Source organism: Callorhinchus milii, unplaced genomic scaffold (assembly GCF_018977255.1).
Source record: "Callorhinchus milii isolate IMCB2004 unplaced genomic scaffold, IMCB_Cmil_1.0 Scaffold28, whole genome shotgun sequence".
NCBI lineage: Eukaryota > Metazoa > Chordata > Chondrichthyes > Chimaeriformes > Callorhinchidae > Callorhinchus > Callorhinchus milii.
This window is the reverse complement of record NW_024704769.1, coordinates 831749-847171: the sequence shown is the minus strand read 5'-3', so window position 1 is coordinate 847171 and position 15423 is coordinate 831749. Positions and strand designations below refer to the sequence as shown.

Sequence of the window (15423 nt, the reverse complement as noted above, 5' to 3'; positions counted from 1 at the left end):
CAGGGTTGTGAAGGACAGACACCAGGAAGTATTTTTTTGCAGAGAAATATTCAACAGCTGGAAAGACTCATCGGGAAGGGTGGTTGAGGCCAGGACACTGGCAACAGGACTCCACTCACTTGTTTACAGTGTAGTGTTTACTGTGGCTTCCTGGAACATTTACTTAGCTATGGAGTGGCTTTGACATTTGCATCCCGTAGTATTTTTGTGCTCCCAACAGCCAGTATGTTCATCATGAGCCAGCTCTTCCTATAATAATAATAATCCTTCCATTTGATATAGCACCTTATAATAATAATAATAATAATCCTTGCATTTGATATAGCGCTTTTCACGTCGGGAGGACGTCCCAAAGCGCTTCACAGAATAGACTGTAAAGTGAATTGACTGTATATTTGTGGGCGAACGCAGCAGCCAATTGCGCACAGCAATGTCCCATAAACAGTCGTGGATTGAAAATGACCAATTTATTATTGTTTTGGTTTTGGAGGGATTATTATTAGGCTCTGTGTGGAGTAAGGAAACTTGCCCAAGGTTTCGCCCTCTGCCGGGAATTGAACTCAGGTCTCTCACTTGCAAAGCGAGTGCTCTAACCACTGAGCTACAGGACTCCAATCTTCAAGATGTTTCAGAGCGCTTCACAGAATATGCTACAAAGTGAATTGACTGTGGGCCACAGATTTTTCAGAATGATTTTCTTCCCTTTACTCCTTTGGTTCATGAAGGCAGTGGCTCATGCAGAAGAATAGTTCCACAGGAAGCGCCTCTCAAGAGCAGCCATTCATTTGTGGTTGCAACAACAACAAAATTACATTTGTATAGTTGCAAAGTATGGACTGCAGATATTGGCCCCTTTGTCCACATGGAGTCCTGTAGCTCAGTGATTAGAGCACTCGCTTTGCAAATGAGAGACCTGAGTTCAATTCCAGGCAGAGGGCGAAACCTCGGGCAAGTTTCCTTACTCCACACAGAGCCTAATAATAATCCCTCCCAAACCAACAACAATAATAAATTGGTCATTTTCAATCTACGACTGTTTGTGGGACATTGCTGTGCGCAATTGGCTGCCGCGTTCGCCCACAAATATACAGTCAATTCACTTTACAGTGTGTTCTGTGAAGCGCTTTGGGACGTCCTCCCGACGTGAAAAGCGCTATATCAAATGCAAGGATTATTAGTATTATTACATGGTAGGTGGGCTACAGTTTGCAGGTGAAACCTGGCAGCCAATTGCACACAACAGTGTTCCACAAACACTTGTTTTTCCGGGAATCAAACCGAGTGCTCTAACCGCTAAGCTGCAGGACTCCACATTTCAGTAGTAACTGAATCTGCATTGTATTAGAAACACATTACCTTGGTTGTTTAAATATTTCAGGGCCAACCTTCACTTTGGGTACATCATGTATGTGTTCAAATAAGTGGCGATGCATTCTGTGTGTGTGTGTGCGTAAGAGAAAATCTATGTAGAAATGTCACTGAACCTTTGTAACCTAATCTAGTCTCTGGCTTCACCTTTCACAAGCTGGTGTTATGTTGGCTTGTGTGCAGTGAGGTAATTTGAACTCCTAAATTGCACACTACCAACTAAATCTGAGATATAAATGCAATGGAAACTCACTATTAAGGGCAGTCAAGGCCCTCCTTCAATTGCCGGATCACACCAGTTCTAGATAGGCTCAATTGGCTTCCTGTCGCTGAACGGATCAATGTCAAGATCCTCACACTTGTTTTCAAATCCCTTCATGCCCTGGCACTCTCCCTCCCCCCAAACACACACACACGCACACTCCCCCTTGCTCCTTTTTATTAACGTAAAAAGCTAACCAGCTTCGAACACTTCGAACCAGCTTCGATACTAGATATGTGCTCTGTGAACTCAGCCCTTGGTAAAAGAGATTCAGAGTGGGAGGATAACTGATTTTCCCACCTCCGTCACATTGCCTTGCCGGTCTCCCCAGCTCCACCATTCCCTGCGATGCCCTGTAGCTGAGTGGTTACAGCACTCAAGTGAGAGGACCTGGGTTTGATTTCCGGGCAGGGCAAAACCTTAGGCGAGTTTCCTTACTCTACACACCTCTGTTTACCTAACGTAAATGGGAAGCCGATTGTTAGTCGATGACTGCATCATCCTCTCTCCCCCCCCCCACCCCACCCCATGTCCCCTTCCACCCCACCCAGACCATCCACACCACCTTCTTCCCCCGCCACGGCTCCTGCCACTCCCCTCTCCTTACACTTCTTTGCCCCCATTTCTCCTCCCTCTCAACTACAATTACCCAGATGAAGTTTACCACCTGCTACCTTGACCCCCTCCCCAACAGTTGCTGGTCACTCAACTCCCCCTTCTCTCCCCCCTGCTGGCTGACACGATCAACCAGTCTCTCTCCTCAGGCTCCGTTCCACTCCCCCTGAAAACTACTGAAGTCACACCCCTCCTCAAAAAGACCACCCTCAATCCCTCTAATCTTGCACACTATCGATCCATCTCCAACCTGCGCTTCCTTGCCAAAGTCCTGGAGCACATTGATGCAGGTCACCTTCGGTCACACCTCTCCCACCACTCCCTTCTCAAGCCCCTGCAGTCTGATTTTCGCCCTGACTGCCCACAGAACAGAGACAGCGCTTGTCCAAGTTACAAACGATATCCTCTCTATCTGTGACCAGGGCTCCCTCTGTCCCCTCATCCGCCTGGATCTCTCTGCCATGTTCAACACAGTCGACCACACCATTCTCCTCCATCAGCTCTCCTCCCTCATCTACCTTAGTGGGACTGCACAAGCATGGTTCCAGTCGTACGTAACCAACTGCCTCCATTTCATCTCAGCAAATCGTTTCTCTTCCCTTCCCCAACCAGTCACCTCCAGGGTACCCCAGGACTCCATCCTTGGCCCTCTTCTTTTCCTTATCTATATAGTCCCTCTGGCTGGTATCATCCGCAGACATGGGGTAAACTTCCACTTAGAATCATAGAATCGTACAGCACAAAAAGAGGCCATTCAGCCCATCGAGTCTGTGCCGGCTCTTTGAAAATCTACTTTACCTCCTCCACTACCAACTCCCAAGTCTGGCAGACATCAAGGCCTGGATGAGTGTAAACTTCCTGCAGGTGAGTATGGACAAGACAGAAGCCATACTCCCGGGCTCCCATCAGCGTCTTCACTCCTGAGGATCTGAACTCCTTAACCTCCCTGGGCTCTCCCTCAGACTCTCCGAACCAGTGCGCAACCTAGGCATCGGGGTTAACCCCCAACTGTCCTTCCTCCCCCACATCTGGTCCCTGACCAGGTCCTCCTTCTTCCACCTCCGCCACATTGCCCGCACTCCTTGTCGGTCTCCCCAGCTTCACCATTCACAAGATCAGCTCATTCAGAACTCTGCCGGCCACATACTGACCCGAACCAAACTCTGTACCCACATCTCACCAGTTCTAGCCCGGGCTCCACCATTGGCTCCCCATCACCGAACGGATAGACTTCAAGATCCTCGCTCTCGTGTTCAAATCCATTCACTCTCTGGCACCTCCCTACCTCTCTGACCTCACTCCCCAATCCACCACCTGGCGCCTCCGCTCAACTGCCACCGGCTCCTGCTCATCCCTCGCACCCTCCGCCCCACCATCGGAGGTCGTGCTTTCAGCCACTACGCTCCAAAATTCTGGAACACTCTCCCTCAATCTCTCTGCCTTGTCCGCTCTCTCCCCTCTTTCAAATCCTGCCTGAAAACGTACCTGTTCGACCGTGCTTACGCCCACCTCCTCCCCGCTCGGAGTCAGGCTCCGCCACTTTTAAGTGCTCTGAAACACTACCCTACATGAAGGGCACTATATAAGTGCAAGTTGTTGTTGTTTTTCCAGGGCGTAATAATCTTTATTACGTGGAGTCCTGTAGCTCAGTGGTTAGAGCACTCGCTTTGCAAGCGAGAGACCTGAGTTCAATTCCAGGCAGAGGGCGAAACCTTGGGCAAGTTTCCTTACTCCACACAGAGCCTAATAATAATCCCTCCAAAACAAAAACAATAATAAATTGGTCATTTTCAATCTATGACTGTTTGTGGGACATTGCTGTGCGCAATTGGCTGCCGCATTCGCCCACAAATATACAGTCAATTCACTTTACAGTATATTCTGTGAAGCGCTTTGGGACGTCCTCCCGACGTGAAAAGCGCTATATCAAATGCAAGGATTATTATTATTATTATTATTATCTTTACAGTAGATTCTGTGAAGCATTTTGAGACGTCTCAAAGATGTGGTAAGATGCTATATGAAATACGAAGGTTATTATAGCAGCATGCAAAGTCGTATCCATTCCGTAGCAATGGAATTAACTTGATTTAAACCCTGATGTTAAACAGGACCTTGGTGAATCATGCTGCTCATGGTATTCGGTGTGGTATTATGGTTATTGTGTTTTGAGTGTTGAGAATGTGATGGTTGATGGGTTAAAGATCCTGATGACAGGTGAGATTAAGGTAAAAGCAGATGTTCACCAGCATTTAGAGCAGGGATTATCTTTGGCATTGTCGGGACTATCAAGGTTATCATGACTGTGACATTTCACAGAGTGGGTTGCGCTATTTGTCGCAGTGGTTATTGAGAGTTGCTTGGCTGCTTAAAATCCACTAACAGCCACTTACTTACAGCTCGTTCAGGGCATTAGCAAACTGGCATCTTCGTGTAAGCAGATTTAGCTTTTTTTAAGTTGTGTGTATACATGGAGGTCTTTTGTGTGGAGACGAGTTGGGCCAATGTCAATTTGTTTGTTTCTCATCCCCTCCGCTCCCCATGTCTTCAGCCAGTAAGCCTCGAAGCTATGGAACTCTCTTCCTCAATCCCTCCCCACTTTCAAATCCTGCCTAAAGACCTTCATTTTGATCGTGATTACAGTCACCTTACCCTTCCCTCTCGCCCTAAAGATTCTGGTAAAGATTCTGTAAGATATAAGATGTTAAAAGTACCACCTGGTAATTTTATACTGCATTTTTATTTATAGTACTAAACTATTGTAAATTTAAACTAAAGTTCACTTGATTGTTGAAAACATTTAAGATTTTAATCAGAACTAGGTTAGCATATGTGCATAATGTGTGTTGAGCATGTTGATGAATTCAATTCTTGACTGGCACGCTTAAACTGATTTAATTCTTTCCCATTCATTGCAGTATGAAGCAAAGCTGCGTAAAGGGCAACTTAAAGCAGGTGGTGAGGTTAGTACCTGAATTGTGTTACTCCCATTTTCTCCCAAGACGTACCCATGGCTGCCTCTTACTGTTGCTGTCAGAGCACAAGGTAATGATTTTCCTTTCAGACGCTTTGGACAATTCTTTATCCAGTGAAGAACCTGGCGTCTCCGAGTTCCGTTGTTTTGTGTGTAACATCTGTGATATTTCCATCCCTCCTTGTTAAAAATAAAACGTAACCTCCCAATTTGGGGTTTTAAAGGAACAAACATATTCATCTGAAGTGGCCCATTTTCTTTCTATATAATAATAGTAATCCTCGCATTTCATACAGCACCTTATCACATCTTCGAGACGTCGCAAAGCGCTTCACAGAATATACTGTACAGTGTAGTGACAGTATATGTTGTGGGCGAAACATGGCAGCCAATTGCGCACAGCAGCGTCCCACAAACAGTCGTGGATCGAGTGACCAAATTATTTTTAAAAAAACTTTTTGATCTGCTAATCAACGAACAACAACAACAACAAGATTCCATTTATTGAGCGCCTTTCACGTTGGGAGGACGTCCCAAGGCGCTGTACAGGACCGGAGCATTGGGGAAATGGTCAGGGTGAGGGGAGGGAAGGGAGGGAGCGATGAGGGGTAGAGAGTCGAGAGGGGAGCTGAAGGCTGAAGGTCAAAGAGAAAGGTCTTGAGACCGGCCTTGAAGGAGGAAAGGGAGGAAGCGGCGAAGGCACTGGGGATGGAGTTCCAGAGCCTCGGGGCTGAGAGGCTGAAGGCCACCGATGGTAGGGCGGTTGGGGCGGGGGATGTGGAGCAGACCGGAGCCAGAGGAACGGAGGGTACGGGCAGGTAGGTAGGGGGATAGTAGGTCGGAGAGGTAGGAGGGAGCGAGGCCGTGAATGGCCTTGTAGGTGAGGATGAGGATCTTGAATTCGAGCAACTGGGTTCCTAACTACTGCTAAGTAAACAGAGGAGTGTGGAGTAATGAAACTTGCCCAATGTTTCATCCTGCCTGGAATGAAACCCAGGTCCTCTCGCTTGCGAGGCAAATGCTCTAACCACTGAGCTACAGGGCTCCGGATATTTTAGGGATTATCTTTGGCATTGAAAACTGCACATTTTATCGATTTCTCATCAGTTTCCTGATAAAATGGCTGCGGGCTCTTTCTCACTTATGGAATGTTGCGCACATGCTCATTGTGTCCCAATGAGTGTGGCTGTAAAATTATCAACGCTTTTGGTACATAGCCTTGAAACGCGAGGCACGAATTCCATTAAGAGTTCTGTTAATTTATTGGGATTTATTTCAGTGAATGGCACTGCAATGAGATGGCTATTGTAGGGTGGGGGGAGGGGGAGAGAGAGATTGTGTGGGTCAGCGCCTTGGGACCTTCTCCCGATGTGAAAGGCGCTATATAAACGCAATTTGTCCTTGTTTTGTTGTTGGGTTTGACTCGCCATGTACACCTCAGGTTTTTGTTGGGATGTGGTTACCAAGTGTGAGCGCTATTTGGTAACTGATACTGAAACAATTTGGTGTCTATAGTCTATTAGGTTTGGCAGTTAAACATGTACCTGGAATTAATTGAGCATTGAAGAGAGATTTTCATTTCTAGAAAGACATCGGCACTGCATTTATGGCCTATTGAGTGTGTGCCAGCTCTTTACAACCGGCTGCTGCCCTTGTTTTGTTCAATCAGCTAAGCCAAACTTTCAGGAAATAAATGTAGATGAATGGATACACCCTCCTGCTTGCTCGGTTCAGGTGGAGGTCATGGGTGTGACCGACTGACGCCAGTAAGATTGTTTTCACTCCAAGAATTCCCAGAGGCTCACAGACTCAGACAAGATTCTTTCTGTTGCCGGTGGGGACAAGGTAGTGTTCCAAACAAGTGTTTTTACCCAGCCAACGCCCCCCTCGCTTCAAAAAAAAACAATCCTGCTGAGCATTCAACTTGGTTTCCTCTCGCTTGTGCAAGTCTTGGCTGAATTTTCAAGGGCAGAACTGAATATTTTGATTTGCCCAACTACAACAACAAATGACATTTACAAAGCGCTTTTCACGTTGGGAGGACGTTCCAAGGCGCTGGACGATCAGGGATTTGGACCCAAGCTGGTGGTTGGGATCAGGAGGGCTGGAGAGCGGGGAGGATAGGGGTGAAGAGCAGGGAAAATAGGGAAAGGAGGGTGACCGAAGGCGCGGTTGGTCGAAGAGGAGGGTTTTGAGACGGGCCTTGAAGGAGGCAAGGGAGGGGACGAGGCAAAGAGACTGTGGAATGGAGTTCCAAAGGGGTACCTTTATGTCATTGCTTGGGGTCATGTTTTGAGTGGTAAAACAATTAATTTGGCACAATATATCAGGACTGTCACAGAAGCGAAGATAAGACCTGGAGGCTGTGATACTCTGTTTCCGTTAGTGACCAATTTGTGCATCTGCTTTTGGTCTCTGTGAGACGGTAAGAGTTGGGTTTGGGTAACGGAATGTCGACTGAAGAGAAGCCATGGATCTCTCCAAGGGATCTAAAGGCAGTATCCCTCTCACTGGATTGGAATTACTTTCAAGACTTGTGGTTTCTGCTGTAACTCGAACCCCAAGAATTCCTTTCCACTCAAGCTGTGCATTATGTTCAGTTCATTTCTACTCACTCCCTCTTTCCCAAAGTCTTTCCATCTAAATCTATTGTAATTGTCCCCCAACCAAAACTAAACCAGCTCCAGTATAGTGGAGTCCTGTAGCTCAGTGGTTAGAGCACTCGCCTCACAAGCAAGAGACCTGGGTTTGATTCCTGGGCAGGACGAAATGTTTGGCCAATTTCCTTCCTTACCGCACACACGCGCCTCTGTTACCCAGCAGCAAGTAGCAACCCAATTGTTAGTTGATTGGCGGATCACTTTTCCGGGGGTAGTAATCCCTTCAAAAAAATAATAATAATAAATTGGTTACTTTAATCCACGATTGTTTGTGGGACGCTGCTGTGTGCAATTGGCTGCTGCGTTTTGCACACAAAATATACATTCAATTCACTTTACAGTATATTCTGTGAAGCGCTTTTAGACGTCTCGAAGACATGATAAGGCTCTGTTATCAAATGCAGTGATTATTATCATTTACAATATCCCTTTCTATTATAATGTAGCTTCATGCCACCAGAGTAGAGAGGCAAAAACAGCTGAGAGTTGTTTCCATCATTTGCAAGAACACTTCTGTTACCAGGAACGGTTCAGTGCTTTCATCCATGTAGATGAAACTTCATTATAAAGAATTCCACTGCTGCTCTAACACACCTCGCAGTGGACCAGACATGCTTCGCTTGCCAGGAGAGCTGGTTCAATTGAATTCCACTGTTTGGCATCAACTGTTGTCACAAGTGAGAATTGTGACTGTCTGTGCTTAGTCACTTTGAGGAGAAAACCATTTTATTGCTGATTTCCTTTGTCAATCTTCTTCATAACAACAAACCTTTCGGGTATGGATTGTACACTGCCTAAATAAATGGGGAGTCAGTCTGGGGTCTGCTGGGTCAATCCTGCCGAAGGAGGTCAATCCTGCCAACACAAATTCGGTCAACAACAACAACTTAATACGGGGTAGTGTCCCGGAGTACCTGACAATGGAGGAGTCTTAACACCGAGCCAGGGGGAGAGGGAGGAGGGAGGTGACTGTAATCACGATCAAAAAGGAGGATCTTTAGGCGGGATTTGAAAGTGGAAGGAAAGGAGGCAAGGAGGAGGGATTGAGGGAAAGAGTTTCGTGGCATAGTGGCTGAAGGCCGATGGTGGAGTGGGGGAACAAACAGGAGGCCAGAGCCAGCCAAGCAGAGGCAGCGGGTGGGGGAGTGGTGGGTAAGCAGATCGTTAGGTAGGTCAAGAGGTGTGAGGGCATGAAGGGATTTTAAAACGAGTGAGAGGATCTTGAAATCGGCCACACGAGGAATGATTCCAAACTTAGCTTTTGTTTCTGCTAAGATTGGATTTGGCTGGAGCTGCTTTGTGGTTGGAACGGTTCCAGGGACGAAGCTGGCCAGTCAAATGGCTGCCGAACCACAAGCCATTCATCACTAAAGTTAGAGGAGCAAATGTTTCTGGTGCATAATTGATTGAACCTTTGTTTCTGAGCTCAGAAAGCACACCCATCGTCCTCGCTGTAAGGAGGCAGATCAGCTTGATTCTAAGAACTGTTTCTCCAAACATTTTGACAGGTTTTTTGATACTTCCAAAGCTATTAGTTGGGCAGGACAGAAGGTCCTGATTTCAATTGTACTGTAGGGAAGGAGATGTCAAGTGTGATCGGTTGCTTTCCCTGCAGAATGGAGATGAAATACACAATCTCCCCAGCAGTGTTCCTGCCCCACGTACGTCTGAATGGTGTTAGCCTCTATAATCTTGTCAGGAGAGTTGTGAATGATATGGTGGCGGAGCAAATAAACACTCGCTTGCTTGCTCCCTCACTGCCTCACTCACTCACTCCCTACCTCCCTGACTCACTCATTCCCTCATTCAGTCACTCACTCACTCACTCATTCCCTCCCTCCCTCCCTCCCTCCCTCCCTCACTCACTCACTCACTCACTGCCTCTCTCACTCACTTACGCACTCCCTTATTGCCTCGCTCACTCACTCACTCACTCACTCACTCACTCACTCACTCCATTGCAGTTTTCTTGTGAGACCTATGCCTTTGATATCTGCAGTTATTCCGGCCTACAAGGGATAATTGTTATTTTTACTTCAATCCGTGTCACTCCTCAATCATCTTGCAGAATGTTGAAAAGCAGCATTGATGAAGCTGTGGTTATATGTCTCCAACAAATGAGACAGTTAAGGATCTGATATCCTTCAACAGCAACTTGCTTTTATGTACCGCCCCTTCATGCAGGGTAGAGTCCCAGAGCGCTTGACAGTGGCAGAGCACGACGCCGAGCCATGGGAGGGGAAGCTGACCATAGGCACGGTGAAAGAGGAAGGTCTTCAGGTGTGACCTCATGGGGGAAGGACCTTGCAGTATGGGACAGTGGCGGAGTCGGGCAGTGTTGCGGAAGTGGGTGAGGCAGAGCGGATCATGGCACTGATGTGGAGTAGAAAGGATACCACGCCTTATCACATCTTTGAGACGTCTCAAAGCGCTTCACAGAATATACTGTAAAGTGAATTGACTATATTTTGTGGAAGAAACATGGCAGCCAATTGATAAGACTCTGTCAAACGCAAGGATTATTATGAAGGACTTCTTAACTATAAAACCAGAATTATGCACAACAGTGTCTCACAAACAGTCTTGGAATGAGTGACCAAATTATTATAATTTTTTATTTTTTAAATTGAGGTCTTGAGAAAAGCACTCAAGGTTGCCATTCTGCCTTCGTGGTGAGTTAAAGACCAATTATCACTCCTGTTTTTAAACAGTAGAGACCTCCTAGTACACTGCATTTCTCATCTCTCAGAGGACAGCATGTTGTCTCTGTATCAGTAGAGATTCTTCAGATGATTGCTTTGATTTTTCTGTCGGTCTGACATTAGCCATCTGGCTGCCTTGGTTTCTAGCTGACACACGGAGAAACAAAACGCCTGCAAGGGTTTGAACTTGAGTGACATTGGTGTGGTTACGACAAACGGTATTCTGAACCCACCCAGTCCTGCAGCAGGGAGGGAGGGAGGCAGATTTGGGGCAGAATATGTGATTGATTTGGGGTGGATGTTGAAATGTTGCTTGAATAGGAATTGTATTAACGTGTGCACTGCCTGAATGAGTTTACTTTGGTATCTATTCACAGGGGAGAAAGCTTCTCACAAAAGGCTTAATAACGATAAGATACAGCTAAGTAGTGGTGACTGAAAATTGTCCAGCCTGATGTTGTTTTGCTGGCTGTTAGCAAATTAATGTTGGCCAACAGAACATTCTTTATAGGGTAAAGGCTTTGATAGGATGAGGCATTGACACATCACACTGGCATCTTGTCAGTCTAAAACAAGGGCACCCAATTAGAGCTATATACTGGGGGAATCCAGAAAAACGGGGCATAATCCTCTGGTGGGCAATCCAGAACAAGTGGGCATTATCTTAAAAAGAGAGCTAGGCCATGTACGAGTGAAATCAGGAAGCATTCTTTTCACGCAAAGGAGAGTGGAAATCTGAATCTCTTCCGCAAAAGGCTGTGGATTATGGCTGGATCCACCCACATTTTCAAGACTGAGGTGAATAGATGTTTGTTAGGTCAGGGTATCAAGGGATATGGGCCAAGGGCAGGTATTTGGAGTTGAGGTACAGATCAGCCATGATCTAATGGAATGTCAGAACAGGCTTGAGGGGCTGAATGACCTCCTCCTGTTCCCATGTTCCTAGTGTGGTCACAGTGGGTGGGGGCTTAAGAGCTGATTTACAGGAAGCTTCAGATATAATTCTCCAAGCCAGGAAAAAAGCAAGGACTGATAAAAGTACAGTTCCCTTATATAGCAGGAAGCTGAATAGCAAGGCTGACTGGCGACGCAACTCCACACACGGGAATCTCCCTCAGGCTCAGCTCCCGTCGCTGCTTTTCCAGCTCGTTTATTTCCCTCTGCTCTCCTTCGCAAATAATTGAACGTGGAAAGATTCATGGGTGTTTAATGATCCGACCAATCGTGAACCCCACAAAGCATGAAGTCAATCAGTAGAAGTTAGTGAGTGAGAGCTCCTGATCTTTCAGATGTTTCTGAATCAATGGTGTGCTGTTCCTTTTACTAACCTCTAGCCAGTTAAGCAACCTGTTCTCAGACCTCTGTCACTGCCCACAGTTACAACTGTGTGGATCATGTGAGAGTTGTGTTGTAGCTTGGGTTTGCTTTTGGTGCTTTTGCTTCTGTCTTTGTTCCCTTACTTCCTCTTACTTTCTAAGTGTTATGGTTCCACATATTGCTTACCCCTACTCCAGCATTGATCATAAGTTGAAATGCACCCAGGTCCATATAGACCTGTCCGCTCCCTCCACTCAGTGTGCTCCGGCCTGCTTCAAGTTCCCCGCCCCACCATCGGTGGTTGGTCCTTCAACCTCTCTGCCCCCAACCCTTTGGAACTCCATCCCACAAACCCTTCGCCTCTCCCCCTCCCTTGCCTCCTTCAAGGCCTGTATCAAGACCCTCCTCTTCGACCGCGCATTTGGGCACCCTCCTAACCCCCCACCCTCCACCCCTCCTGATCCCAACCTCCATCTCAGGTCCAAATCCCTGATTGGCCAGCGCCTTGGGACGTCCTCCTCACGTGAAAGGCGCCGTGTAAATGTAATGTGCTGTTATCCCGCTCCTCTATGGCTCTTTCAAGGATTGAGCACCTTTATTCACCCGTTTTTACCCCTGCCCTTTCCAACGTTTCAGTGACTGAACCTGCATGTCCAGATATTGATTTGTAAATGACAGTTTGAGTGATGGAGATTTAGACAAACAATGAATTGTAAGTGAAATGTACGTGATAGAAATCTACCTTTTTTAACTGGAACAGCCAAACTTTGACCTGCTCAAATCCAACACTTGGATCATGTTCTGTCCCAGGCTTAAAGTAAGCAGAGCCTGGAGATCTTTAAGACTCATCTGACAAAAAAGAATGTGAAGATTGGACAAGGAAACAACCATTCAGATCATTATAATAATAATACTTGCATTTAATAGAGTTCCTTATCATGTCTGCAACACGTCTCACAGTATATACTGTAAAGTGACTTGAGTGTATATTTTGTAGGCGAAACGTGGCAGCCAAGTGCGCACAGCAGTGTCCCACAAACAGTCGTGGGTTGAGTGTCCAAATTTTTTTAAGGGATTATTCCCACGGAAAAGTGATCCACCAATCAACATACAACTGGGTTTCTACTTACTGCTGGCAAACAGAAGTGTGTGTGTGGTGTGAAATAAGGAAACTTGCCCAACATTTCGCCCTCCCGGGAATCAAACCCAGGTTCTATTGAAGAATAATAATAATAATAATCTTTGCATTTGATACAGCGCCTTATCACATCTTCTAGATGTCTCAAAGCGCTTCACAGAATATACTGTAAAGTGAATTGACTGTATATTTGTCGGCAAAACTTGGCAAACTATTGCGCACAGCAGTGTCCCACAAACAGTCATGGATTGAGGTGACCAAATTTTTTTTTCTTGAGGGATTATTATCAGGCATGTGGAGTATGGAAAGTTGCCCAAGGTTTCGCCCTGTCCGGGAATCGAACCCAGGTCTCTCACTTGCAAGGCGAGTGCGTTAACCACTGAGCTACAAGGCTCCACAATGCGAGGCAAGTCCTTTAACCGCTAAGCTACAGGACTGCATTAAGCTTCTTCCATACCGCATAGAAGCAATCCTATTTTAGAATCCACGCGCCCCCACCACTTCCACCAAATTCAATGCAAGGAAAAGTCCTGCAAGCGCCCATGCCCCAAAAACCAGTCATTGAACAAAAGCTCAAGAATATTCAGCCAATATTTGCTCATTTTCAAGAGCAAATGAGATAGATTTCTGTTGGGAAACAATATTTCAGGATACTGTACACAGTTGGGGACATGACATAAACAAGCGACTGCCAGGATGGTGGAAGGTGAGCTGGATGGACCTTGGTCTTCTCTCACCTAGCAAATTCTCATGTTCTTATATTCATCTCAATCTGCACCTATGCCTGTATCCTCCAAAAGCTGTTCTGTGCTAGATACTTAGCCAGTTCTATTTACTGAAAAATCTGTGGGAAAACCTGTTTTCCTCACTGGTCTCAACTTGGAGATTACAATCATTGTTGTCTAGTCTTTCCTTAATGTCTGTGATAACATCATGGATGGTTCATACCAGAGATCCTTCTTCAGTGACCTGACAGGTTCTGTACATTTCAAGATGAAATTGAGCTACACTCTGGTATCAAACAGTTGTGAAATACTGCTCTAGGTCCTCTATTTGTGTGGCTCACTAACTACGTCAAGTGCCTGTTCCATCAGTGTGATCTCAGCACATCCTCTACAGTTCCTTTGGGAGAATGATGTCTAAATTGGGACATCAGTTCTTGCCATAGCTTCTGTCTTCACCTCTCATCGCTTGACTGAAGCATCTACCCGAGGTGCCTCGGCTGTACTGTTTCAAAGGCTTCTGCGCCGGGGAAATTATAATTATAATCCTTGCATTTGACCCATCTCAAGACCCTCATCTTCGACCGTGCCTTAGGTCAACCTCCTACCCCTACCCTCCTGCTCTCCTAATGATCCCAGCCACCTGCTCGGGTACAGTTCCCTGACTATCCAGGGCCTTGGGATGTCCTGATGTGTTCTGCGATTCTGAATTTGATCCAGCGCTTCATCACGTCGCCGAGATGTCTCAAAGGGCTTCACAGAATATACTGTAAGGTAACTTGACTATATTTTGTGGACGAAAAGTGGTAGCCAATTGCGCACAATAGTGTCCCCACAAACAATCATAGATTAAGTGACCATATTTTTTTAAGGGATTATTATCCACAGAAAAACAATTAACAATCGGATTCCTACTTATTGCTAGGTAAACAGTTGTGTAGAGTAAGGAAACTTGCTCAAGGTTTCACCCTGCCCGGAAATTGAACCGAGGTCCTCTTGTTAGTGAGGCAAGTGGTTTAACCACTGAGCTATAGGACTCCACTAGACAACATTGATCGTAATCCCCAAATTGAGACCAAATTGACAGACAAATCAATGTGATTTGGTCGTCTACATTTAGCAGGCACATAAAAGAGTGGCTGAGACAATGGATCAAGTTGCCTTCTCGTGTACTGTTGGTTTTGTATAGCTCTGAGTGCAGCATAACCTAAAATTAAATAACTTGGGGAGGAACGCTGGGGGGAGCGAGAGAGGGCGTAACATTTTTGAGAGCGAGGCCAGTCCTTTTTAGATATTGCATCAAGATTTCTGCAAGTTCAAGAGATTCATGCCTCGGCAAACCGCCAAAACTGCTTCAAGATTGCATCTGAACTAATTATCTCTGGCTGCACAGGTCTCTTGAAGTGCAGTGGGGGTTGGTTAATGTAACCGTGTATCTGGGCGTGGAAGCTTTTGCTTGTTCCGTGTTTCAAAGAGTAAAAAATTCTCTGCTATTGAAAACTTATGTGGAACCTATTGTATCCAGCTAAACACCGTTCTCTGGCAAGCACAACTCAACAATGTCAGCTAACAATTGTATGGTCGCTGATTGACCTACGGTGGGACGCGAAACCCAGCTCACATTGATTTGGGGAAAAGCCAGTAGAGATTCATTCAACTCAGCTC

The 15423-nt window shown here is 46.0% G+C and overlaps 1 protein-coding gene across 1 annotated transcript in view; it reads left to right on the top strand.

Annotated features, from left to right (window-relative positions):
• Positions 1-15423, top strand: part of kat6a (K(lysine) acetyltransferase 6A) — a 112056-nt gene that overhangs the window by 21136 nt on the left and 75497 nt on the right. Inside the window, exon 2 of the mRNA XM_042344563.1 lies at positions 5164-5208. Coding sequence (XP_042200497.1) covers positions 5164-5208 — 45 coding nt within the window. The remainder of the gene's footprint in view (positions 1-5163; positions 5209-15423) is intronic.